Source organism: Osmerus eperlanus, chromosome 14 (genome assembly GCF_963692335.1).
Source record: "Osmerus eperlanus chromosome 14, fOsmEpe2.1, whole genome shotgun sequence".
In the NCBI taxonomy this organism is placed as follows: domain Eukaryota; kingdom Metazoa; phylum Chordata; class Actinopteri; order Osmeriformes; family Osmeridae; genus Osmerus; species Osmerus eperlanus.
The window spans coordinates 12,397,133-12,422,946 of record NC_085031.1 but is presented as its reverse complement, the minus strand read 5'-3'; the positions used below and the strand labels follow the sequence as shown (position 1 = coordinate 12,422,946).

Here is a 25,814-nt window from a genome sequence, read left to right as displayed (position 1 = left end):
GACATTCCACTGTCTGTAACAAATGCCACTGTGTATATAACAAAAGAATCTTTATTGTTCTAGTGACAGTCTCTGTTACATCTGTAGGGGCAAATATAAAAACACTTAAGAGAAAACATAACAGCAAGTATACATAGCACCAAGTACTTCAACTGAGGGAGTATGGTTGTATAGTTGACTTGACAGAGGCCCTCCTCCCATGTTGAAATAGCAATCACAGAATGACTTACAACAGGCACACATGCTGTGGGGCCCCATAACCCACGAGACAGATCCTGGGGTCAGGTTGGACAGCTGCTTTTCAAACCCAAGACAATGTATCTGTCAGCTAACCAGGTAAATACAGTATCGCTGTCAAAGAATCTGAAGACAGAATAACTCCATATGAGTATATTTACTCCCTTAGACTCATACACACATACCTGCATACAAACATACAAAAAAGTGATACTGCAATGTGACTTAAGATCCATATCAGCCAGTCTTCAGAACGTCAACAAGAAAAGTAGCATTGTTCTAATATATAGATTTAACGATTTGTGATAAACGTATTGCACCTAATAGGAACTAGATTTACAACAGGGAGGGGGAACTAAGGATGTGCATCAAAGGGGATAGGAGGAGCTACAGGGTTAACAATCTCTGTTTGGGATAGTGCAACAGACAGGCTTGATGACATGTGTATTAATGCTTTGGGTGAAAACAGAATTATCGTCAAAATACTCTCGCTACAAACATTCTATAAGCTAACCACTGCATCACGTCATATAGTACCTAAGTATACTCTGAGGCCTGATGAGAATTAGTTATATAAAAAAAAGTATTACACTTTAATGCATTTGACAGCTCACAGATTAGGCTTAGTAAATGAATGTTCACACAATACTTGATATTGAGTGAGGTCAGGAGTTCTGAGTTTATAAAGATATTTCAGATGTTGTTGCAGGCAAGGCTACTCAACTCTAGCAGGGCATTGTTCCAAAAAACACTGCCCTAGAACTAAAGCTATATGACAACCTCCTAGCGAAAACAGAGTCGAATTATAATGAGGTATATAAAGAGGGGGGGTGGGAGGGGGCAATCCCTCACAAAAAATAACATTAACATTTGTCCTTCATTAAATATGGCCGCTCTGAATGGGCAAACGAAGTGCTTTTGATTCTATCAAACTACTGTTTACACTGAGGATTTAGCTGTGGTAGGATGTTTCATACAAACTGAAAGGTGTGTTGGGGGGGAGGGGGGATCTGTAGACATCCACTGACTTAAGAAGCAGGACGGGAAACAGAACATTAAAAATAGTGCAACCTCAAGCTTTTTCGTTAAGTTAGGCTTCTGCTACATAATTGCTGGGTGCGAGACTGGGGGGAGAACGGCAGTCTCTGGTTGTCTGAATGTCTGAAGGCACCCGGTTTACCGCAGTCACTAAAGGATGGAGGAGTATAGCTTCACTTCGAGCTGCCTGTAAAGACAAAGGGTCAAAGTAACAAACTTGTTAGTGATGCGTTTCAAGTTTGATAAAGAATGCTTACAAAACTGAGGAAGGGATGTAATTACCCACTACAAAGTCACGCCATCTCAGCCCGGTTAGGCCCCTTCCCCGGGACTGTCTTATCAACTTTGCTGGTGATGGAAGCAGTGATTCACTGGCGACTTTTTCGAAGCTTCTCTGCTTGCCTTTCCTTATGCCTGCCCCCACACCATGCGGATCCATCTCATTTAGTGAGGAGCAATCTGACTCCTTTGTCTTTGTCCTCTTTTTCATTCTCTTCTTTCTTTGCGTTTTCACAGCTTTATTGTCCTCCTCCCTTTCTCTACCCTCCACTCTCCCTCCATTAGGGCAGTACGCGGAAGGAGAGCCATCATCTAACATCACAGTACAAGTGTCCCAGTCCTCTTCAGCGGTGGACTCTGTGTCTGGAGAGTTGATCTTCTTTAAGAATACTTTGCATTCTTTCAATGTCTCTGGGCTCCATGCTTTAGAGCTGAGTCGCTGCGCTTTCGGAATATCCGCCATTTCTTCAGTCAAGTGAGCAGGACTAACAGGCCAAATGTTCTCTAAATCATCAAAAGAATGATCTGTTGCAGTTGAAGAGAATGGTTTCTCACTGGACTTTAAAGAGAACTTCACCTGCTCAGGGAATTTGTTTGCAGGGATCCCTCGCTTAACCAGTCTCATGTGATTTGTTAGTCTTTTTGGCCTATTGACTCTTTCTCTCCTGGTCAGAAACTTTGACTTCACTCTAAGCAGATTGGACAGGTAATTTCCCATTCCTCTTGCCTTCCACCACCGTGCTCTCTGACATAACCTCCCAGGAGCAACTGTTGAAGCAAAGAGTTGGTGTTTGACAATCCGCCTGCTCCTATACCATAATCTTTCCTGTGCTTGTCGGTGTTGGGTTGGACTCTTAGGAACTGCCGTAGCAAACTTTTTGACATGTTTGCGCAGTCTCTCAGCCTGTGGGCTTGGGGAAACGCTCCCCCTGTTGGTAACACGGGGATAGTGCATAACCTCGTAAGGGTTTCGAGTGCTTGCCTTTTTGACAATGGCCAAGGACTGTGTTTCTGTAGTCTGCATAAACCAGGAACAAAGCTGGCCCATGCTACAGGACCTTGGCTTGGTAGGAGGACAGTCGAACAGCATCCTGACCATGGAAATGGGCTCTGGCCTTTTTGGACATGTAGCGGAAGCTTTCACAGACACCCTGGTTTTCAAAGATGTCCTTTCCTGGTTACTATGGGTGTCAGAGATCCAGGTTTCAGAGACTAGACGTATCCTCCGTGCCAGCTCTTGGCTCAGGGTCCTTTCCTGGGTTGACACTGCCCACCATTTTAAAGTACCACTTTGGGGGAATATAGAGTCCATGGACACCCCTGCCACATGGCTCAAATCTTGACACACCTGTTTTCTTTCATTCCATTTCCCAGCCTGCACAAATAGATGCGGTTTCTCCCCAGAGGTCTCCCCTCCCCCCTGAGCTTCCTCCTGCTTCCTCTGGCTGCTGGCTTTGTTTAGTAAGAGCTGTCTGGAACGCCGCAATAAAGCTGTACTGTGGCTGTATGACCTAGACGTGGCAACAGAGTGCAGCAAATAAACAGAGGGCTTCCTCACTCTTACAGAATGACGGACAGGTACAGGACGCTCTTTCCTATTGTCCTTAGAGTCTTCCTTATTTTCTGTTTGAGTGCCGTCGTTGCTTGTTTGAACACTGATTGTCTTAGGATCTTTGGAAGGCTGGAACTCTGGCAGGAGCTTTTTACGGATTCTCTGTGGAGATTCTCTGGCATCCCTGTTTATGTGGATCTTGCGTTGCCTGGGGGAAACTGTGGTTACAGTGATTGATATTCCAGAAATCTTGACTTTAGCAGGTCTCCCTGGTTTTCTCATAGGTACTGCACCTTTAAGCTTTTGACATTTGATGTTGCTGCTGGAGTGAGGGGCCTCCTTTCTATCTTTCACAGGCCTGACAAAATTTAAATCTTCCACTATTGGTGGAGCATCCTTTACAATATTGTCCTGAAACACATTTGTTTTGTCCAAGTGGGCATTTGTGCTTACAACCATAGGAGACTCAATCATGCTTGTCTGGAGGAGACCTGAGTCCTCTAACACAAGCCTCTTGCTTCTTCTTGACCGTCCATAAACCACTGTAATTTTAAGGTTCTTGTTGAGTTTATCCTCCATATCCGGTTCAGGAGCTCCTTTTGGATTTACAACACTGGTCCCATTAGTTCCTGGGCCGCATGCTTGATCCAGACACTTCTGCTTTGGCGGCCTACCAATTGGCCTCTTCTCCCTTTTCTCCAGTTGAGGACCCAACTTCTTGGGGCGCCCTGGACGCCTCTTTGACGTGGTTTCGTGAAAAGGCAGGGGACCCTCCTGCCTCTCACCACCAATACCATTCAGTGAGTCAGTTGATCTGTAAGTGTCAGTGATGACAGCTTGTTTAGGTGGGCTACCCTCTCCAGATTTTGTAGGACTCCTCTTTGGCGGTAAAGCAATATGCTCTACAAGTGGACTCTTGGTCTTTTCAGGTGTTCCAGCCCATGACGACGACTCACATGGGTCAAATGTTTCCTCTCCCTGTCCATTGGAGCCAGAAGCTGCTGACCTTAGAGTGTATCTAACACCATCTTCACCCACTGGAGACACAAACATAAGTTTTATTGGACTGATGTACTGGGTGTCTTGGCTTTTGGCAGAAATAGTGGTGTTGTCCAAGGTCAAGTCTCCTTTTTGCTTTGAATGGTCCTTGGGAGATTTAATGCCTAATTTGGATTCTGAATTTAGACGTTTTGTTGGTGAGGATTGTAGTCGTCCATTAGGCCTCGCTACACTTTTCCTAACATCTGTCCTTTTCTGCAAGGAGTGTTTTGGTGAACTCTTATCAGCAGAGGGTACTGTGACTTGCACACTCTGGCACACTAGCACAATGGGGGGTCTTCCTGGACGTTCTCCCAGCAGACACTCACCGGCATTCATATCATTTTCCTGTCTTTCAAGCTGAGGTGTGGAATGCAGAGGTTCTTCTCTGGCTTTATGGACATTATTGCTAGCTGTTTGTGAGTAGGGTGCATCTGACCCATTGTCAGTAAGACGCCTGCCCTTTAATGTTCTCTGGCTGAAGATGCTCTCAGAGAAACAAGCAGCAAAGTACATTTTCCTTGGCTCTGTGACATACGAGGAAAACCGCTGTGGAGGAACTATTTGTCTCCTGGATCTCTGAACTGTGTTTCTCCTTGATTTTCCTTGAATGGACATAGGCGCTTCTTTCCTTTCTGGTCTACCTCTTTTACTCTGACCACTGGCTCTAGTAAGTGAATCATTGTTATGGCTTGGAGTAAGAAGCTGTTTATCCGTCCTCGGGATTTCAGGCAAGTAATGGCCACAGGCTTTGTCAACGCTTGGTGTTTCTGATTCATCCTTAACCACAATTTCAGCTATGGTGTTTTGCTGCAGTGTGATTGATGACATTTGATTGTCCACAGATGTTCCCTCCTCCATATTGGCCATCCCCTTTCCCTCATCTTCTGTAAGCATCTCCATTATTACCTCCTCTGTGACTATCACAGTCTTTACCTCCTCTACTACACTGCTCTTCTTTCCTTCATCTGATGTGACCCGGTTCCATTGAGCCTCCTTCCTCAATCTCTCTATACTTTCCTCCTCCGCGACGCCCCTACCCTGTCCTTCTTCTTTCTTCATTTCAACCACCTCACTGATGTTGCTCTTCACCACATTCTGTGTCCCCCTCTCTATTCCTCTTTCCTCTGTCAGAGTGTCTGTCTCTCCAATTGGGATTTTCTCAACCTCTTCCTCTTCTCTGACTCTGGTATTCTCCCAGTCCTGTGTCATTTTCTCCAATTGGGCAATGTTATTCCTTCTGATTCCCTCAATTTCTTCTTTCACAGGGCTTGTCTCACAGGAGGAGTTATTTGGATGGGATGCAACAGCACTGCCATCTTTCGATTTGCCACTCCTTCCAAGAGACCGCTTTCTCCAGCAATTGTTTGGATCAAGTCTCGCCAGCTCTCGTTTGATTTCTAGGGTGTGTCTTCGGGTAGAAGGCTGGTCAGGCGTCTTCGTCATGGCTGCACGTGCCTCTTGTCGCCGGCGAAAACGTGTCTTAGGTGATTGGTTCGCGTTGATGTCGTGACTGTGAAAGAGATCACTGAGGTTGTAATCGCTATTTTTGTCTTGATACAGACACGTGGTGATGATCTCATTTAGGTGGGCTTCTTTTTGCGATTCCAGGCTCTGATTGGATAAGGAGCACAAGTTGAGCCCTTTTTCCAGGCTGTGACTGGATAATGAGGTTAGGGGGGGAGGGTCCTTTTCCTGAGGTTTGATTGTCTCCAGTTTCTCGCTGAAGCGATCAACCACATCCTGCAGTAAACTACCACTTTGGTTCTGCTCTGCTTGACTCTGCTCAGGTATTTTACACTCTGGATAGTTTATGATTTCCACATCTACAATCACTCCTTGTTGGCCGTTGCTCTCCACATAATGGTCTTGGACATCTTCCCCTTCGTCTCTGTGGTGTAGAAGGGAGGGAGGCTTTTCCTCAGCCTTTCCATTGATGTCTGAGGGGATGGGAGACAGCGGGGGCGGGGAGGGACTACGGGGTGTCTCCCTTATTAGGACAACAGAACATTGGGGATCTTTGCCTCCACTTACTTCTTTACTTCCCTCTGTTGTATCTCTAACCAAACACGTATGTTTCGAGCAGCAGGGGCAAGGCAGAGGGTTGTGAGAGCTACTACAGCAGACAGTTGAAGCAGGGCACACAGAGCAAGTGGGACATAATTTGGAGGTAGGGCTCAAAGGGGATGAAGAGGAGGAGGACGTGAAGGCGCAAACCACTTTGTTGATGCGTCCAACGGCCAGGCTTTGACAGGGGAGGCACTGGAGGCTCTTCAAGCAGAAACAAACAGGACTACCCGGGTCGGCTGCCATTCTGCAGCTCTGCACACAGCAGCAGCCACTTACTGAAGGATCCTGTATGTCACTGAAGGTGAGAGGAGCGCTACTATGGGAATTACAGTCTAATGACAAATAGGTGGCTAGACTATTGGTTAGACCGTTACAGTCACTGGAGGAATAGGTAGGGGCTCTGCTGTGGGAATTGCTATCGTTGAAGGGTGATGAAGGAGGGGGAGTGCTGTCCTGCAGCTCCCCATGGCAGCAATAAGATTCGGCCTGAGTGAGTTGGCGATGGGTGCAAACAAAAGCCCCGCGATGCTCCTGGAATGCTACTGTTAAGATTTGCTGCAGCAGTGAGCGGTGGACAGGGCAGAGCATTTGGAGAACCGTCTGCAATGCAGACTTGCATCCATTTAAGGTTTCCAGCATCCCGGCATCTTCTGCTTCACACTGAATTTCTTCAGAATTGGTTGGCAACTGCATGCTATAGACAGAAAAAAATGATCATTAAAGTTGAGTGAGTTTAAGATGTTCTACATTAAACATTTTAGACAGCAAAAAGGTCAATTTCAGGTTCAGAATTTTGACTCCATGTGCTAGTCAAAATTCTGCAAAATACTACACCTTGAGGATAATTCAATTGTATACATCTGCTAAGCTCTTCCCCACTAAGTTAAAATGACCCCATGATGGCTGAAAAACTGTTTTGATCAGAATACATTTTATTGATGAGTTGCCGAGGGCAGAAAATGCGATTGTAGCAACGCTAAAAAAACATTTTAAAATCAAATCGTTGCACTTCTTACAACTGTCAAATTATTTAGGTCCTACAAACAATACATATTTTAAAACTTCTTCCCAAAACAAACTGCTAAAGAAGTAATTCCCTATTTCTTATTTGGGCTGCAGTGCAAGAACGGCAGTTAAGGATGTTTCCTTAACGGACTTATGATGACAGGAAATATCCTATTTAATCTATTAAAACATTATTTAAAAACTACGATTTAAGATCAAAACAATTAATCAAATTAGGTTATAAAGTCAGCATTGCAAATTGCTGGGAGACGTTGTCATATGTTCATGAGGACAAACGTTAGTTCAACGTCTTTTTTTTAGGGGGGGTACAAGGGAAACAAGTTGTAGATTATATAAATTAAAATCACATTTAAGTAGCGTGTTCATGCAGTTGCAGCAATACACATTTTACATTGCTTCAAAGTGCTTCATTACAAATCAATAACTTCAAAACATTTAACCATTAGACTCACAATACTGAAGCACATTCAATAAGTACATTCACAGCAAACGCTAACACAAAACACTGCCATACACTAATTTGAGAACATCAATAATTTATAATAGTGCAATTGATTAATGCATAAATATGGGATTTCAGTTAGCAATTTGATAGATTTGTAAGATGTTGAGTAATAACAAACCTTGTACAGGTAGGCCTATAGTTAAAAGTTAACCATTTGGTAAAGTGGAATTTCTGCAAACTGACTAGTTTTAAACTACAATTATGCAGCTTTTAACTCATTTCAAGCTTATCAATCAATATGTATCTGTGGCCATATTGATATGAAAAGCACTTCCCAGAGAATTACGTGCTGAGGTTAGCTGTAGTTTCAGACAGGCACTAGTGTACTATTATGAGCAAAAAACATTCAGTAGTGGTTCAGTTGCCAGGGTTACTAGTTTTCAACATTAGACCTGAGGTGGATCTAAAGCAAGTAAAGCAACAAATGATTTATAACCTACATTTTTCAGAGAACACACAAAACGACTTACAAAATAGTAATAACACCGCAAGGACAAATACATACACAAACAGGCAGAAACGCCACCAACACCTGCATTGCCACTTAACCATTATTTCTTTCTCTGATTTTGAGATGATTAAATGATCATAATTTAGTATCAACAAACATTGTTGTATAGATCAATTTTCCCTCCCATAAATGGCTTGTTTCTGTATGAGCATTTACACTTGGGTGTTCCTTGAGTGATAAAAGCTTCATGTTGTGTCCATATGTAGGCATGTACGTAGCTCAGACAGAGTATGAAGGTGTGAATCCAAAAGAAAAGGCTCCAACCAGACAGTCAGTTAGCTCGGGAAAAAAAAGAGAAAAGCAGATAACCAGAAGTTTAGAGGCAGACAGTCCAACAACCCAGAAACTGAGTGAAAGAAACCTTTGTGAAGAGCTGTCAGGTGACCCGAGTAAAATTTTGGTAAAAGCAGAAGGCGGCAAATACAGAACGCCACTCTCGGATTTGGATAACAACAAAGAAGATAAAACTTTTAAAGAATTAAAAAGGTGAGTTACCAGCAGCAGATATGTCATGTGAGGTTTTAGAGTGGTTTTCTGTGGTATAGAGATGCAAACCTTTCACAATAAACTACCATTCCCAAGCTTTACCAAACATGCTTCATGTTTGCATTAAAACTAAACTTGGTGCGTTATTCTGATTAGATTTCACATTGAAAGGAAACAAACACTTAATATTGGGATATATCCACCTTGCTTAAACAAATTTCTTAAAAACACAGTTGACCTGGTCAACAGCTAAATAGCATACAAGAGCATGCCTCATTCGATTACAATGGATCCATCTTTGTCAGTTTGCATTTTCTTGTCCGTTGTTAGCTTGGTAAGCTATAGAAAGAGAGGCAACTCCAATCAGGAGCTTTTAAAGTTAAATCAAACCTGAATATTCCCATACTAGCAGAATGTGAAAGCCAGACATGATCACTAGTGTATACCATATGTATACAATATCCCTGCAGGTGTAAGTCAGACAGTAATTGAAAGAGGGAATATAAATCAACCCCCAATGTACATCAAGTGATGGGGTAATACTAAGAGTACTTCAGAGCAGAACTGTCAGACACTTTGATTTGTTAATCCTGACAGAGATCAACATTGAATTGTTTAGGTTTTTGAAAACAAACAAATCCGATGGGATATGGTCCCCAAGACCAACAAAGAGAAGCCGTCATATCACATTTCAACATACAGTCTGTGAAATACCTGAATCATAATCTCAGTTTCAAAGGCATGGTTTGTGTTCAACAAGTGTTCCCAGTACATAATACATTTAACCTGTGAGAGTTGGAGAATTCAAGTGTTGAGGGTTCAAGACCAGTCATGGGCCTAGAACCTCTTGACGACAGCAGCAGAGGCAGATGTCCCTGAGTTTGTGGAACCCGCGAGGGTTCCAGGGTCGGTTGGGCGGGAGGTGACAGGTTTCCTTTTCGGTGGAATTTTGAGTGTTCCAGATCGTTCCTTCACCTTGTACTCCAGCGTACTGTGGGGAATCCCATAAACCCCTTGGGCCTTTGACACACTCATGCGGCCTCCCATCACCATTGTGATGGCCTCCTCCAGCAGGTCATGGTCATATTGGCGGTAGCGTCCGCGCTTCTTCCTCGGCTGCTTGTCCTTGTCCCGACGATCCCCTCCTTCCTCAGAATCATCGACTGAAGAACTGCGTATCGCCAGGCGGCAGGGTGACATGTCTGCTCCGCCAAGACAGACGTCAAGCAGGAGGTGGGGTTTGAGCTTGACTGCTGTGGGTCTGGCTGCAGTACCAATGGAGGTCCCCTCAGTTGGGGAAGTGTGGAGGTGCAGGCTCTCAGCCAGGCTATAGGGCTCGAGGTTGCTCGGTCTGGGTGGATTGGATGAACGGACCTGTGGGATGCGAAGAGGAGTGGGGGGGTCACTGCTGGGAGTGGGGCTTGTTGGAGAGCTGAGGTCATCCCTGAGCTGAGGATGGGAGTAACCCAGCACCTTCAGGAGGCTTCTTGGATCAAGACAGGACGCCGAGGACGAAACGCCACTGATTTCCTGATTCTCCACGATCTCTCCTCCAAGTTCCGCTTGCTCTGCCCACGCCGCCACCCTCTGCAGTAGGAGTCGTGCCTCTCCACCTTGAATTGCAGACACCACATCCTGTGACGTCACTTCATCCCTGCCGGTGCCCTTTCCAGGATTCAGACAACATAGCAGGCTTAGCCCACCCTCAGCTAACGCCTCTAGGCTCCGCCTGAGCGTGCGGGGCGGAATCCCGTAGAGCAAAGCGGCCCTGTGCTCTTCTAGACTGCCAGAACGAACATCCCTCAGAGCTTTAGACAGCAGCCCCTCTGACAGCTCCGAGCTCCTCTCAGGGTACTCCTCCCTCTGCCTGCGCTGCCTCCTAGGGGTGGGAGGACCAAACACCAGGGTCAGGGTGGAGAAGAGTCACAGATGGGGGAAGAGGGGGGTTTTGGCGAGGGGGGTCCCACTCCTTTATGCCTTGTGTAGGTAACATCACTGCGTCTCACATCTCATGTTTGGCTCACTCACACAGCCTATGGGCTGTTACTCTGTGCTGTGAGCATTTCTTTCTCACACACTGCAGTGTGTCTCTCACATACACACACACACTCACGACCAAGTAGGACAGTCTGTGAATGGCTGTGGTTACTTAGGCACTCACACACACCCAGTAGTTTTGTAACCCAACGGGAGCTTGAAAGTCCTTGTGTGAGGGTCCTATGCTTGAGGATAGTGTTATCAGAATCATACTGGATCAGAGTAAAAACCAGGAGGTAAAACGATGTACAGTCCAGTGTTCCTCTTTGTTAATTCCTGAGCAGCTGACAAACATTATTGTGAAGTAGCTGTGACGTTACCGCTCAACAAGAGATAAGAGAGTCAGACCCTTTAGAATTGCAACACCAAAACACAATAGGGCACAAACAAAAATAAAAGCGCACGAAAAACTAATATACAATGTAAATGCTTAGAAACCCTTTAACCCTTCCTATAAACAGCAGCACTCGTCGCTAACTGACCTAATGTGAACAATTAAATAAGTAAAAATAGCCACTTGAACTTACACCTTTGTAAATTGCCTGGATAGTTTAAGGTAACATTATGCCATGGTGTCGCAATGCACAAGCAAGTTATTGTATAGGACATGCACACTCTTTAGTATGCAGGTGTAGAATATGAGTATGAGGGGTAAGTGTACGAGATGACCAATGAGAGAAGAACTCACCCTGACAAGTTCTGATTGGTAGGCAATGATGATGGGGCCGAGAGAGCAGAGGTTCTCTTTGAGAGGTCCAGTACACCCTCTGTTGGGAAAAGATCAAACATTCAAATGTAACCTATGGCGTGAGATTTGGGTCAAAAAATGTACATTTAACTCAAATTAATTAAAACGTTAAATACATTTTCATCTGCAAAAATCCAAATGGATGTCAAACCAGACAGTGTCGGGTTTAATTGTTTACCTGGCTGAGGTTCCTTCCCATGGTTCTCCTGGTACTTGCTTACAGTAAGGTCCAGGGGAGCATCTGGGTCAGAGGGGCCAGGTCGAAGCAAGGCAGTAGTGTAGCCATTCTTGGTGGTGTAGAGGGGGCTCTTAGAGGCATACTCCAAGGCAAACTGATGTATCATTTTCTTCATCAGCTCCTTAGCCACCAGAGGGACGTTGGTGTCATAGCTGGATTGAGGTACATCTAAAATACAAGAGATGGTTCAATAATAAAACTGGTTATTCTAATAACTATATGCGGACACATTTCCCCGGGGCGCTACACATTTTTTATTATCTGAATATGAGCTCACAAACAAATTTGCTTAGGGACATATTTGTTAGAACATTATCTGAATACCTGAAATAAACCTTGGGTTAAAGTGTATGACTGATGGGATATTTTTATTGGCCCAAATATGAATTTGTCCGGGTCATTAAATTGGTGTGCTATTGTTTGGATTGGCAGTATCTCACCTTTTTTGTGGAACACAGTGTAAAGGAACCTGTGTGCTGATTGGTTGCTTTCCATGAAGGATGGGGCCTGCGAAGGCATCTCATCTGAGGGTGAGGACAGGGGGGAAGTGGCCGCAGGGACATGGTCCTATAAAAAAAAAAAAAAGGTTTTGCAAAACAACATCAGGTACACATCACGGCAAACCGCATGTGACAAATTTCCTAAACAATACAGACAAAGACCCTGGCTCAGCACCACACACAGATTCACAGAATAGAACTTACACCGAGTTTGTCGAGCTGAAGTGTGCAGAATGAGCAACTGGCATCCATGGACCAGTTGTCCAACTCCTCTGGTTCACAATCTGGACAGACACACAGTGTTTCGCTCAGTCTATTTGTTTCTAAATCTGGCTCTAAAAAGATAATCTAAATATCTAAACAATTTTGACATCAACAAACAAAGTGGCCTTTTTTGACTACTGTTGTTAAAGTTGAGAAACAACAAATACACACATCCTAGCTAACTTACCATCAAATATACTGATGTCTTTCAGAAGTAATGGTCCATAGATTCCCTCCAGAATGCTCTCAAACCCTGCATAACACAGAAGACAACAATATTACAAATCTGAAAGCACATTCAAGGTTACTGCTATGGGTTATGACATAATACATTACTATTATGAGTTGTGAAACACACTGTGCTCACAATAACATACAGAACTGTCAGTAAGCAAGTAACTTCAAGACCAAAACAAATTCTAAATTGTTTAGTTAATGGTTAAAATAAGATCAAAGCAAAATAAGAAGCAGTTTCACTACATTAATAATATTTATAATCTGTATCAATGTTATACAGACCCTTTCAGACAGCAAAAACAATGTTGCATGCAACTTCAGCTCATTCATCCTTTTTACACAAGTTGAACCGACACACTTGTCATCACTGAAATGGAAATATAGTTCAGCACTAATAAGAAAAGGTAATGGGGACAAATATATTTGTTCATTAAACTGTATGCCTAGATTAAAGGATGTATAGATAAATATTTCTAATTTAGAAATTTTAGCTAGTTTGAAAGGATTCAAACCAAAATGTCCCACCCCCTCCCTTCAAAGCCACACCTCCAAAACACATGAACTGAAGCCTGACTACTGCCAGGAAGTAGGTAGGTACACAGACAAGTAGCCGTCCAATTATTGCATTCGGTCCGAATGCAGTCCAATCAAAAGTTCTGGTCCAACGTTAACGATTGGTCGTGTTTATTACAGTTCTGCAACGCCCACAGATAACTGATTGATTTCATTTTACTGTCAAACCTGTAGATTTATTGATTGCTATCAGGATGTGAAGTTTGTTTCAGCAAATATGACAAAAAGTGCCTCTCAACAACATTACATACCCTGCCTTTAATTTGCTTATCTGCATGTGTTTTTTTTTAAGGTTCCATCTCTTACAAGACAGTTGTAGAATAGCATCTCATAATGACTGCTGCTTTCTGTGGCCTTAGGTGGACTAATACAGTAAAAAGAAACAAATGGAGCTAATTATTTTTTTACTTGCTAGCCTTTGATTATTTTGAACGCCCTATTGAAATATTAACATATGTAAACACACAATCTGATATTGCTATAAGCCCGTTAAATAGTGGGTAGCTGGCTAAATGTGTCACTGATGATGCAGCACCAAAATACCAAGTTCAGTCACGCAGCTAAAATTGATTATCAACTTTTAACACGTGAATCATCTACACAAACCAATGTGTGTGCAGCTAAACTGCTAAGCCGTATAGCTAGCTAACCAATATTGTAAGATCGCTGGCTCCGCTTGTCAGGTAAATTGTCCGGTGGCTTACATACCATTCGTCGGTGGAACGAAGACATTTTCAAAAGGTCACGTGGGCAGCTAACGTTACCGGACGGCCGTTAGAATCATTGGCACTCCCCTTATTTTGAGACTACAGAAAGCTAGACTAATGCCTGTACTAGTAGTTGCAGCACCTCGTTTGTTGTTTCCCTTAATGATAAGCTGAACAACACTAGCTTCACACTACAGTACTATGACATTTGACGTAACGTCATATGCCTGAAATATCACTAGTATTCTTCTACTAGTGGTCTATGGCTGGCAAGCTAATTCAAGCCAACCCCACTGACAGTCCAGGACAAAGACAACTAGTGCTAGCTAACTAGCTAGCCAGGGTAGTGCTAATATTTACAGCAAAATAGTCTAGCTAGCGATTTAAAGAGGTTAACTAGTCTAGCTAGCTCTAGCTAATACGATTTGGCTGCATGCTAGCTGGCCACATCAATTGATTTCTTCAATTAATTGATGCAACGCTAACCTTAGCCAGCCAGCTTCTGTTTTATACCGAAGCAGCCCTTTCCGAGCTTTGTAATATCTTAGTGTTTTCAGCTAGCGTTGTTGTTAGTCTATCTAGCTACCTAGCTAGCCTCAAAGCAATCAGGTTAGCAATATATGTACCGTTTCCCATTTGTGCTACCCTTGAAGAACAAACGTAAATGTTATCTTACCCACGCAGTGTATCAGTTTGTGCCGCCAGGAATCGAGTTTCAGTCTGAAACCTTTCCTTTCTGCCGTGCATTTTGAGTTGGGGCACTGTACATCCGCCATTCTCTCCGTCCTCCTTCCCCCCTGCTCCCTTCACTGCCGAGTAACGTCAATGAGCAAAACACACAGGGCCTGCGCGCGCATTCTCAGTTTCACTCAACCACATTGCCCAGAACTACCATTAGCACTAGCTAATTTGTCGCAAGTCTCGATTCACTGAGCCAGGCAAATATGCATTTAGTTTCAAAATATAGCTTTACACGTAGTGCTAAGCCGCTTAGCAAAATATGGCTTTACTACGGTTTTAAAGCAGATGATACAGGAAAACCGACTATAAAGGACGAAGCAATTTGCCTAATGTGCCGAAGGATAGTACGTATCAAAGACGGAAACACAACTAATTTAAGAGCTCACTTGAGAATACATCATCCAGAGGAGTTTGGCAATCTTTCTGGTGGCAATGATGCTGGCATTGCATCTTCTTGGCAGAATTTTTTTCCAGGTAACATTTGTGAGCAATATATCGATGTCCATCTTATCCACATGTACTCTAGTTAAATCAATTGGTAAACATTGTTACACAAATCCATCCATCTCTTCTTCCAGGTGGCAGCGTGGCCCCTGTGGACAGTACGGATTTATTTACTCCCCAAAGTTCCCTGGAAAACCTCATAGCAGACAGTGTGGTACTGGGGGAGCCATTCCATGAAGGTGCATCAAGAGCAGTGGCCACACTCCCTATATGCCTTAATCTAATAAAGATGTCCTCCCCTGAGAGTTCGTTACAGGACGGGGTGCAGGAGCTAAGGGTGTTTGCTAAGACTCTGCTACACCAGGGCAGTGTATTTGGACCCTTCAAAGGGGAGATGGCCCAAGGACAGTTGACCTGCTTCAGATATGCCTGGGCCGTAAGTGTGAACCTAAATCATTGTATCATCATTTTTGCATTACTGAAGTGAAAAGTTTTTTAAGCTCCGTAAAAATTTATATTATTTTCCTTGTTCTTAGATTAAAGAAAGCGACACCTACTGCTATATTGATGCTTCAGATGAAAACAAATCCAACTGGATGAGGTGAAGGGTTGAATAAAAACAAAATTGATGCTATTCATACAGACCTCGCACCTCAATACTTGAGAAACATTGAAGTCACATTGAACTGTGGTGTCTTTCTGTCCATGTTCAGGTTTGTGTCATGTACCACCAGTGAGGAGGAGCACAACCTCATTGTGTTCCAGTGGCAAAGGGAAATCTACTACAGGGTCTCCAAGCCCATCTCCCCAGGGGAAGAAGTGAAAGTTTGCATTGGGAAGGAGTATGCTTCCCTTCTGGGATTAGGTCTTGGTGAGTGTGGCTGTGGGAATCCTAAGTGTTAAAATCGATGATTCAAAAGCCTTGATACAGTTTTATCGCATGAATTTGAATACAGTTCCATCAGAATCAGAATTCGGTTTATTCGCCATGTATGTTATACAAACACGCAATTTACTGTGGCAGGGAGGTGCAAACACTAAACATATACAAATCTTAAGTATAGGTACAGAAGTTTAACTATTCCTATGAACTAAACAATCTAAGAATAAAACAATTTAAATATAATAAAATATATATAAGAATAAGAATGAGCAGCATGAGTGGTCATTACAGTTTAGTAATAATAATACACAATCTCAGATTGTGTATCATGTTCAATTATTTGCCTTTGTTTTTCCCCTGTGATACAGGTGAGAGCATCAAGTGTAAATATGGGGACAAAGAGAACCTGCTTAGCATTTTCCAGGACATCCAACTTGTTCGTGTACCAGGAGTTGCTGCTTTCCCTGAACCCCATGACTCTCCCAGCTGGTTCAACGGTAACCAGTCATATATCAACATGTCTGGGACCAGTAGTCTTTCCAGTAGGTCACAGGCTGACAGCAACGATCCCAATCAATGCTCTGCCATGGAAGTGCAGGACTATGACTTTGTTGAGGGGGCGGATAAGCTGCTAAAGCACCCTAACACTGCTCAGGTTAGAGTGTGGTACTTCTTTGGGTTTGAAGCTGACCCCAGTGGTAGTGGTCTGCCCCTGGACAAGACGAGGGTGATGTGTAAGCTGTGTGGGGAGAATGTGCCTTTTAATGGGAGCATGACAGCCATGCTCAGTCATCTAGGACACAGTCACAAAATGCGGCATCGCAATTTAACTAACAACCAAACCCATAAATACAGATACTCTCAAAGGGAGAGTATCTTAAGAGGCATTTCATTGGATAGCCACGGTTCACCTCCATTTCATGAACTGCCCACGACCCATCAGAGTAGCACACAGCCCAGTAGACCCACCACGCAGACCACCAATGCCATTGCAGACTTCCTTATTAGGGATCTGCTTCCTCCCAGCATGGTGGAAGGAGAAGGCTTCAGGCAGATGATCCGCACCCTGCTGCCCTCCAACCAGGAGCTGCCTTCTGCCTGGCAGTTAGGGGGCCTACTGACTGACCTCCATGCCCGGGAGAAAAAGATCAGGACAAAAACGTTCACTACTTATGCAGGGAGCGCTGAGGAGAAGGACTCAAAACACACCACCATTCAGTCCAAATCTGGGACCATTTCAAGAACAAAAGCGTCCTGTGCTGGCACTTCTCAAGTTCTGGAGCCTAACTATGTGACCCTCAGTGCAGATGTGTGGGGTCGTGACTGGCAGGGTGACAGTGAGACATACGTTACCCTGTGGGCTCATTTCCTAGACTTTGATTTCAGTCCACACACACTGGCTCTCGGCACACAAAGGCTGTGGGAAACCGAGACTGGAAAGGAAGATTGGACATCAGTGGAGGCCAAAGTGAGGTCTATGGCTCAAGAGTGGGGCATCTGCCAGCCTTGTGTAGTCATCATTGGAGGGGACGAGAGTGAAAAGATTAAGTTGATGGAAAAGAAGGAAAGTAAAAGAAGAGAACAAGCAAAGAGCGCTCTACATCCTAACTCCACCACCTTTCTAGAGTGTGAGGACTCTGTGTCCGGAGACGAGATCTCTGGGTCAGTGCAGGTGAACCGCTCCAACTTGGACTTCCCACTTATCCCCTGTTTCTTGACCGTTGTCGAGGCATGCATACGGCAAGTGATGTCACATCCTGTCATCTCCAGCACCCTTGGCCTTTTTCAGAGCCTCCTATCAAGTGTCTTCCACAGCCAAAATAAAAACAGAGACCAATCTCCGTATTCCAGGAAACTGTTCACAGCCTTGGGACAGCAAGACCTGGCTGAGCTCAAGTCTTGGACTAACATCAAGCCTGAGTGGAGCCGGCTCTACTGTGTGTTGCAGACTCTCCTTCGCCATCAGGCCCTGATATCGGAGGTGATCAAGGAGATGAGTGAAGAATTCAAAGACAGGAGAGGTGCAACCACTACTAAAGATTCTGTTTCTACAAACAGTGTTTCATCAGACAACTGTAAAATAAGCTCCATCTCTCATATCTCCAACAAAACCATTGTGGATGCTGTTTTTCCAGAGCCTTCTGATTGGAAGGTTCTGGATGACCTCTGCTTGGTGCTGAAGCCTTTGGATGTGGCGTGCAACACTGTTGCTAAAGAAGCATACCCACGGCTCTCGCTGATCAAGCCCATCCTCACCGGGTTGCTCTCACGCCACCTTGCCTTGGGCCCAGGGGTCTCCGCCATTTTACAAGAAGTTAAGAAGATAATAAGTACGACCCTGAAGAGTTTCTATGACAACCCTCAGGTCAACCGGATTATTTGTTTGGCGTGTGCCCTTGACCCACAGTTCCATGGTTTAAGGTTTATGGAACAGAAGGTAACTAACTACCCTGAAATTAAAATGAAACTGTATGTCAATTTCTTATAGCCAATGTTGTACCAGAAAGTTATATTGTTGTTTGGGAAGGTAAATTATTATTTCTAATAATGAATGAAGGAATTGCATCCTTAGAATGTGTGACAGAAACATGATATGTTCTTAATCTGTATCAACATTGAAATTGTTTACCTGTGTCCTAAATTCCAGGATCAAGTGGACACTTTTGATTGGCTGAAGAAAGAGGCTGTCAGGGCAGAGGAAGAGCGGAGTAGTCGCCAGTTAGAGTCATCGGCCAATCACAGGGTCGGGAAGAACAAGAGGAACTCCTCTTCACTGTTACCATGGGAGATGGACGGGTGTCCTCGACGGAGTAAGCGTCTGAAAGAGGGCGCGCCGATCAGCTTCAAAGAAGCAGAGAAGAACGACGATGACGATGATGATGAAGAGGAGGAAATGGAGGAAGAGTCTGAGGCTAGCTCCCCTGGCTACCAGGGGGAGGAGGAGGAGGAGGAGGAAGTCCAGACTGAAACCATGCAGACCACAGAGTCAAACTCTGCATCTGGTATGGAGTTCCTACTCGGCGATCTGTATGGTCCACAGGCCCAGAGCAAGTTGCTGTCAGTGGAGGAGTGCGTGGACGCAGAGGTGTCCCTGTACAGGGCGAAGAAAGACTCTGCCTTGATAGAGCAGCCCCCCCTTCAGTGGTGGAGGGGAAAGTGCACAGTAATGCCTCTGCTGGCCAAGGTGGCACGGGCATATCTGGCAGCACCGGCCGTGGTGGGCGGAGCCGCGGAGGTGTTCCAACGCCAGGGGGAAGGGGCCATGCACAGGAACAGGAGGAATATCCCTTCTGCTATGCTGGATCAGCTTCTGTTCCTGCATCATAACCATCTTAGCTGCCTAGAGCAGGGCACCTGTATCTAGAACTAGTACATGGCTTAGTGCCACAAGATGTACACACCTGTTACCGGTGCTGGAGAGTAATGCAGGGACTCAGGCGATACAGTTTTTAAGTAGCCAACATTTTTTTTTACATAACTGTACTTTCCTTTCCTTGGCTGCCATTTACTGGCACCAGCGGTCATACCACTTTTAGATGTTATTGAGCAAATAAATAACCCATTAAGTTGTTTTCATATAAGAAAAAAAAACTTGCATCAGGTGCTTTATGGAGTGTATACTTTGGTTGTAAAACCAAAACACTGCTTCCCCTTGCAGAAAACCTTGTTCTGTAGTAAAGTCTGTATAAATGTTCTCTGAGTGATGCTGGACAATATGACAAGTTAAAACTTCTCATGTACATTTTTATTGTCAACTGTAACCAAATTGTGAGACGATACAAAAAATACTGCAAAAACGTTACTAAAATACCGTTTTCCAAAACATTGTCATGTCATGTCACCCATACACATTACATAAAAACGCATTTAAATAGCCTTTCCTTTCTTGGACCGTCCCTACAGTTTGGCCTCAGCCACCTGTACCGGCATCCATCTGTCCATCCTCCCTCTGGTTGGCCAGCCTCCGGCAGTAGAGACAGACACACAGTGGGTGGATAAAAGCCAGCAAAGTGAGCAAGGTCAGAGCAATGTTCACCTGAAACAAAAGGCAGAGGAAGGACAACCAGAAGTTAGTATGGAGTCACTATCATCCCGGTCTAGTTTCTTAGGCGCTTTACCTTCGTCATCCACCTACATAGAAGGGGTCCCCTCCCAGGGTTCCTTTGACTAGGGCGAAGCAAGGGTACTGGAGCAGAGACACCACCGCTGACAGAGACATCATCAGACCGTACAGCTTCCCAAAGTGACTGGGTGGGAAACTAATTTAGAAAGAGAGACATTAATGGATAATGAATAAATGTATATCATTTGTATATCATTTATTTCCATCACCAACTTTTGCTTGTTTGATAACAGCAATTACTGTTCTCACCCCATCCGCCTCCAATCTACACGCACACTGCTATCACACCTTACCTGTCATTCCCTCCCCCCCCCCCCCCCCCCTCGGTTCCACTTTTACTTACGCTATGCTGATGAATGCGGCGTTGCCTCCGTAGAGGAATGAGCGGTTGAGGACCTGCAGGATGAAGGTGAGGTACTGGAGCGGGAGGAGGGGAGTGGAGGCACAGACAGAGAAGAGGAGGCACTGCAGGGAGGTGAGGAAGAGGGAAAGAATGGACGAGCGCAGGTCCGCCTCCCTCTCTGTCTCTCCTGAAAAGGGTTGACAGATGAGGCGATGAAGAACATCTAACTATAAAGGCTATGTTTTCACATACGTTATTCTTAAATCGTGTTTATTGCATCCAAACATATAACTTGATATATTTGAAACAACAATGTCCTGGTCTCAGGAGTGTGAAGTCACTCAACACGCTCACCTGGAGCCAGAGGCCTGCCCTTGTGTCTGTCCATGAGGAGGCCGTTCCAGGGAGCACAGAGAACCCCACACAACTGGGTGAAGGCAAATGCATTGGTGTACTTACTCACTGAGAGAAAGGGAGAGAAGGAGCAGTGTTTGGAAGTTAGCAACATGCAGGAGAAAGAGACTATTAGACTACTACTAGAGTCAAAACCCCATGTCTGCTGAATACATGCTACATTGATGCAGATGATAGTACAGTATGTGTGTGTTACCCAGGGTTGGATCGTTGTTGGCCAGGCGGTTGAGCATAGGGTTTAATGTTCCAATGAATAGATAGTGACGCAGTTGCATGACAGACAGCCAGATAAGGTGCCACAAGAAGAACCAGGACAGGACACAGCTCCTGAAACTGACCACTGTTTGCACATTCACACAAAGCCAAACAAAAACATGGATTTTCTTCATATTTGTCTCTCGACCAGCAGAAAGATGTTTCTTTGAGAAGAGGAAAAATAGGTTGGTTAAACAATACCGTCTTCAGAAGGCCCAACATCCTCGGACTGTAAGGGCCTATCATCAGTTTCCCCCTCCCCATCTGGTGTTAATGTGGCATCTTGGGTTTTCTCAAACTCCTCTACGTCGTAGCTGTTTTCTTTACCAAAGCTTATTCTGTTTAAGACAAGATCAGATATACAGTATGGCAGTGGCGATAATAGACCCTTTTTAGGGGTGCTCAAGCAAACTACCTAAATTTCATCTCAGCACCCCTACAAATAATAACAATAATTTTTTTTTTTTTATTATTGTTTATTATCATTTGATGCTGGTAGTTCATGAAGGGACATCCTTAGTTTTTTAATTCATTCAATAATTTGCATACTAATAAATAAATGTATTAATTGTTATCCAGTGAAATTAGGGATTTATTAGCAAGGGGGTTTAACACTTTTGCAAAGCACTGTATTCATGTCACATTCTCATTGGAGGCTGAGCACCCCTAAAGGTCTGATCCTAGAATCGCCCCTGCAGTATGGTCAGTGACATCAGTACGGGGGAAAAAACAGCTCCCATATAAAACGACTAAATGTTGTTTTGTACTTGGCCGGGTTTCCCAGATTCGTTAAGAAGCTCTTAACGCTAAGAGCTTCTTAGGAGCGTTCTAAGAGCGTTCTAGAGCGTTCTTAAGAAGCTCTTAGCGTTAAGAGCTTCTTAAGGAATCTGGGAAACCCGGCCCTTGTCAATATCCAAGAGCCAAATAAAGAAGGAACCCCCTACAGATGATCATATTTTGTGTCCATACCCATAGGTGTAGCATTCCGGTAGGGGGTAGGGGATGTGAGTTCTGGGTAAGAGGAAGAGTGTCCGGAGGAGATGGACAACACTGCCGACGGAGAGAACCAGAAAGGAGGCGCGTAGAGAGACTCCTACTTCATACAGCACCTGAGATGGATGGGGGGAGGGAGAGAGGAAGGAGGGAACATGGGATTAAGAACCACTAAATCTGGGATCTACAGAAGCTTTATGAGATGAGCCATTTGACAGTGTCTGTCCACTAGGTGGCAGTATGGTCCTGCATCTCGATTTCTATGTAAGGCAGAGGGAACCACTAGGTTGTTTGATACAGGTGGCAGTCTTGGCTGTTTCTGTCTCCATTTTACCTTAAATAGGAGGAAGACTGCAGAGGAAGAATCAAAGGCTCCATTATAGAGGGTAATAATGGTGGAGCGACGGGACCCGAACAGGTTACCAACCTGTCAGTGGCAAGAATGACAGTACCTGTGTGTTACTCATACCTCATATCTGACAAATGGCTGTACATCATCTTGTGTGTGTATATGCACCTGCATGTTTGTAATGAGCAACAGTATTCCTCCCACAGCAATGCAGGATAGGGCTGGGAACAGCAGCAAAGAATACACTGTTTGAGAAAAAGAAAGAGGCTTTGTTATTATCTCTAGTGTATTTGCGTGGTACAAAATGGAGTTTAAAGTATATTTACCTGCACTGGAGAAGGCTACTAGCAAGGTACCGGTGGTATAGAGGAATCTGGAGAAGAACACATAGAATACATGTGTCCATGATAGCAAGGAGCCTTAGATTGGAGCCAAAGTAGTGTTTTGGTACTCACATTCCCAGCAGCCTCGTCGCCATGGTGCCAAAGCAGTCAAATATGACTCCATTGGGAAGACTGAGGAAGTTGTTCAGAAATGAGGCGATGGTGAAGACCAGAGAAAACTGTTCATCCTGCGCTCCACAGTCTGGGAAAATGAGAGAAAGAGTGATATAGCAGAAAATGGAGGTGAGATAAAGGTTATCATAATGAAGAGGTACTGTAGAGAGACACATTGGGGTACAGGCATGGTAACACACAACAACAGTTACGGTATACCTTTTACAAAATGACTGTTGAATGTATAAAGAGCGTGGTCACACGCCCTCTATCCATTATGTGGTGTCTTCTCTGTTCTTATCTTTCCCACCCAATCCAAACTATCCTCCCAGTCCACAGCAGCAAATGTAGGAACCATTTCAGATGGAGGAACTGTCTCAGACTCACCTGTGTTCACCAGAGTACTGTTGGCTCCAGTCACATTGACACACAAGTCCTGGAAGTATCCATCCTCCTTCAGCACAAACACCAGAGAGGCGTAGCCAAACACGACTCCAGCGAAACACAGACACTCCACCAATCCTGTGACCAGGGTCAGACGATACCTCTGCCCTGTCCTGCCCTCACATCCCAGCATCCTTCACCGTTGACTGTCTGAATGTCTATAACTCAAAGGAAAAAGCCTGTGTTAAAATTTAGGGGGGCTTACTAAATTGAACAGTTATTTGTATATGCAAAGTGATTGTTTGTTTACTTCAATTTTACTGTGTGGTCATTTATGTGTGATCTAAGAAGTCTACAGTATATCCATGTCCTTAACAATATTGTTTTTATGTCGAGTACTTGCAAACGGGTTGAATAAGAAATGCTGGGTGGTAGATACAGATCAGGTTTAATTACCTCATATCAGTAATTCTTACTGGAACTGTCATGCTCTATGACTGTCAACATTGATGTTGTGGAGCCACTTACAGTAAAAAGTGGAGAAGGAAGTGTGCATGTTTGCACATACAGAAGCAGACGTATAATTGTTGCTACTCGATGATCCAAACTAAACCTCTTTCACACTTCCTCTTTTTCACAAAAATGTGGTTTGTGACTTTCTTGTCATCTTCCGTTGTCTATATTATTTCAACCTGTGTTAGATCCCTTTGCTTAGTAAATAAACTACTGTACAATGTAATTCATTTATTTAGGGTTAGCATTCCGGCCTATCATAATACAGTAAAAAAAAAAAGATTGTAGCAACGTTATTATAACTGTGTTGCATTTCTTATGCAGTGGCGGAACCAGACTTTTATATATGTGGTGGCCAGGTCTACTTCAGGGGGTCCAGAGACCAAGACTGAAAATGTGTGTGTAAACTTAGCCTGGCATCTAAGCAGTGTAAAGTAATCATATGATTGCTGATTAGAAGTAGAAATTACAATTCACTTAAGCCTGAGTTCTTCAGTGTGGCCGAGTATGGTCCACTAGGGTTGCTTTAATCATATTCTTCATTTATCAACTCATTTATTTATTACACACACTGTACTGAACTCACTGAGTCACTGTTTTCATTAAAATATCATCTGGGTCTCAGGGAGTCAGGTGGCTAAGCGGTTAGGGAATAGGGCTAGTAATCAGAAGGTTGCCGGATCGATTCCCAGTTTGCAAATGATGTTGTGTCGTTGGGAAAGGCACTTCACCCTACTTGCCTCAGGGGAATGTCTCTGTACTTACTGTACGTCGCTCTGGAAAAGCGCATCAACGTAATGTAAATGTCTAACCAGGTTAGAGGTTAATCCTAATAGATAACCCTGGGTTAGCTATTAGGATTGACTATTAGTGTATACTCAAAAAAAATGCCACAGCCATCAAAACAAGAACACTCATGAATCATGAAGTGATGCTTAATCTGAAAACAAATCACCTGTTTTGTGTAGGCCTACATGTGTGGCCACACACTAAACTTGGCAGGTGACTGACTGCCTAGTATGCTCTGACCTGGTGCTGGTAGACAGGGTCCTTGTGAAGTCTGACCACATTGACTCTGACTAGCCTCGGGTAGGGAGCTGCTCTGAGATCTTGGGATGGTGCAAAGGCTGGAGTCTATTTGCACCTGATCCAGTTTGTTCAGCTTTGTAAAGAAGTATGCTATCTCACCCTTTCTTTTTATGTTTGAAGTGAACCCTATGCACAACATCATTGGTAATGAAATAATTTTCGCTCGCGTATTTTACAGAATTGCCCCATTATAAATCTCGAGGAAACCATGCCGCATGCGACTCAACGAACGCATGGCAGATTACAGGTAATCTAGATTACCGTTATCCACACATGTCGAAAACAGTTTCCTGTTGTTACTGAGCACATTTTCCTACATTACAATGACACTTAAATAAATATACGGTTAGGTGCGGTGGATTAAATGTGATATATGTACATTAATTGATTATTGCTGTGAACGTGGACGTCATTTCTAATCAAAATGTTATACTTATCATCTGATCCTTTAAGGAATACGTTTTCCATTCATCAGTTTTGAGGTTTAAACTATATAATTGAATATATTTAAAACATAAATCACGTAGTTTACCTTTGTATATTGTGTCATTAGCTCATGCCTTGAAATGTCTTGGCGGCAGCACAATTTGTGGATCGTGTCAGACTCCCTTTTCTTCACGCGCGCTCTCACTGTCTGTCCACCTGTCTTTATGCGCGTTCACGGCACAGCAAAGAGCGGGACCTGACAAATCTACTTTTGGATTCAGTTGCATATGGCCAAAGACATTCCAACACGGGCC

At 44.0% G+C, this 25,814-nt stretch overlaps 3 protein-coding genes across 8 annotated transcripts; 1 reads left to right on the top strand and 2 right to left on the bottom strand.

Annotated features, from left to right (window-relative positions):
- Positions 1 to 33: 33 nt before the first annotated feature.
- On the bottom strand, positions 34 to 14,915 carry lcorl (ligand dependent nuclear receptor corepressor-like). 4 transcript variants are annotated; one of them, XM_062478099.1, is made up of 8 exons: positions 14,723 to 14,915; positions 12,717 to 12,782; positions 12,470 to 12,549; positions 12,206 to 12,332; positions 11,706 to 11,933; positions 11,468 to 11,546; positions 1,562 to 6,908; positions 34 to 1,462 (listed from the first exon to the last, which is right to left on the bottom strand). In XM_062478099.1, the coding sequence occupies exons 1-8, from the start codon at positions 14,820 to 14,822 to the stop codon at positions 1,328 to 1,330; spliced, it is 6,162 nt and encodes a 2,053-aa protein (XP_062334083.1). In that variant the 5' UTR covers positions 14,823 to 14,915; the 3' UTR covers positions 34 to 1,327. The 4 variants fall into 4 exon arrangements, with proteins under 4 accessions (XP_062334083.1, XP_062334085.1, XP_062334084.1 ...); XM_062478101.1 differs by lacking the exon at positions 14,723 to 14,915 and adding an exon at positions 13,049 to 13,293; XM_062478100.1 differs by having other exon boundaries at positions 1,314 to 1,462; positions 1,558 to 6,908.
- On the top strand, positions 14,896 to 19,925 carry LOC134033821 (uncharacterized). 2 transcript variants are annotated; one of them, XM_062478103.1, is made up of 6 exons: positions 14,896 to 15,261; positions 15,366 to 15,667; positions 15,768 to 15,832; positions 15,945 to 16,102; positions 16,483 to 18,551; positions 18,762 to 19,925. In XM_062478103.1, exons 1-6 carry the CDS (start codon positions 14,991 to 14,993, stop codon positions 19,476 to 19,478), a joined length of 3,582 nt encoding a protein of 1,193 aa, XP_062334087.1. In that variant the 5' UTR covers positions 14,896 to 14,990; the 3' UTR covers positions 19,479 to 19,925. The 2 variants fall into 2 exon arrangements, with proteins under 2 accessions (XP_062334087.1, XP_062334088.1); XM_062478104.1 differs by lacking the exon at positions 14,896 to 15,261 and having other exon boundaries at positions 15,369 to 15,447; positions 15,533 to 15,667.
- On the bottom strand, positions 19,842 to 25,716 carry slc43a3a (solute carrier family 43 member 3a). Of its 2 annotated transcripts, none has more exons than XM_062478107.1 (13): positions 25,607 to 25,716; positions 23,476 to 23,696; positions 23,047 to 23,176; positions 22,918 to 22,964; positions 22,760 to 22,836; positions 22,577 to 22,669; positions 22,219 to 22,358; positions 21,451 to 21,587; positions 21,191 to 21,334; positions 20,935 to 21,042; positions 20,581 to 20,767; positions 20,250 to 20,373; positions 19,842 to 20,150 (listed from the first exon to the last, which is right to left on the bottom strand). In XM_062478107.1, exons 2-13 carry the CDS (start codon positions 23,663 to 23,665, stop codon positions 20,025 to 20,027), a joined length of 1,503 nt encoding a protein of 500 aa, XP_062334091.1. In that variant the 5' UTR covers positions 23,666 to 23,696; positions 25,607 to 25,716; the 3' UTR covers positions 19,842 to 20,024. The 2 variants fall into 2 exon arrangements, with proteins under 2 accessions (XP_062334091.1, XP_062334090.1); XM_062478106.1 differs by having other exon boundaries at positions 23,476 to 23,690; positions 25,607 to 25,711.
- Between the last annotated feature and the right edge of the window lie 98 nt (positions 25,717 to 25,814).

Coding starts and splice junctions, on each gene's coding strand:
- lcorl (XM_062478099.1), bottom strand. CDS start 14,822: ATGGCGGATGTACAGTGCCCCAACTCAAAATGCACGGCAGAAAGGAAA. Junction 12,333..12,469: donor TTCAGCTCGACAAACTCGGT/GTAAGTTCTATT, acceptor TTTTTTTTATAG/GACCATGTCCCTGCGGCCAC. Junction 11,934..12,205: donor CACTGTGTTCCACAAAAAAG/GTGAGATACTGC, acceptor CTTGTATTTTAG/ATGTACCTCAATCCAGCTAT.
- LOC134033821 (XM_062478103.1), top strand. CDS start 14,991: ATGCATTTAGTTTCAAAATATAGCTTTACACGTAGTGCTAAGCCGCTT. Junction 15,668..15,767: donor GCTTCAGATATGCCTGGGCC/GTAAGTGTGAAC, acceptor CCTTGTTCTTAG/ATTAAAGAAAGCGACACCTA. Junction 18,552..18,761: donor TAAGGTTTATGGAACAGAAG/GTAACTAACTAC, acceptor CCTAAATTCCAG/GATCAAGTGGACACTTTTGA.
- slc43a3a (XM_062478107.1), bottom strand. CDS start 23,665: ATGCTGGGATGTGAGGGCAGGACAGGGCAGAGGTATCGTCTGACCCTG. Junction 22,837..22,917: donor AGTAGCCTTCTCCAGTGCAG/GTAAATATACTT, acceptor TTTCTCAAACAG/TGTATTCTTTGCTGCTGTTC. Junction 20,374..20,580: donor GCCGCATTCATCAGCATAGC/GTAAGTAAAAGT, acceptor TTTCTAAATTAG/TTTCCCACCCAGTCACTTTG.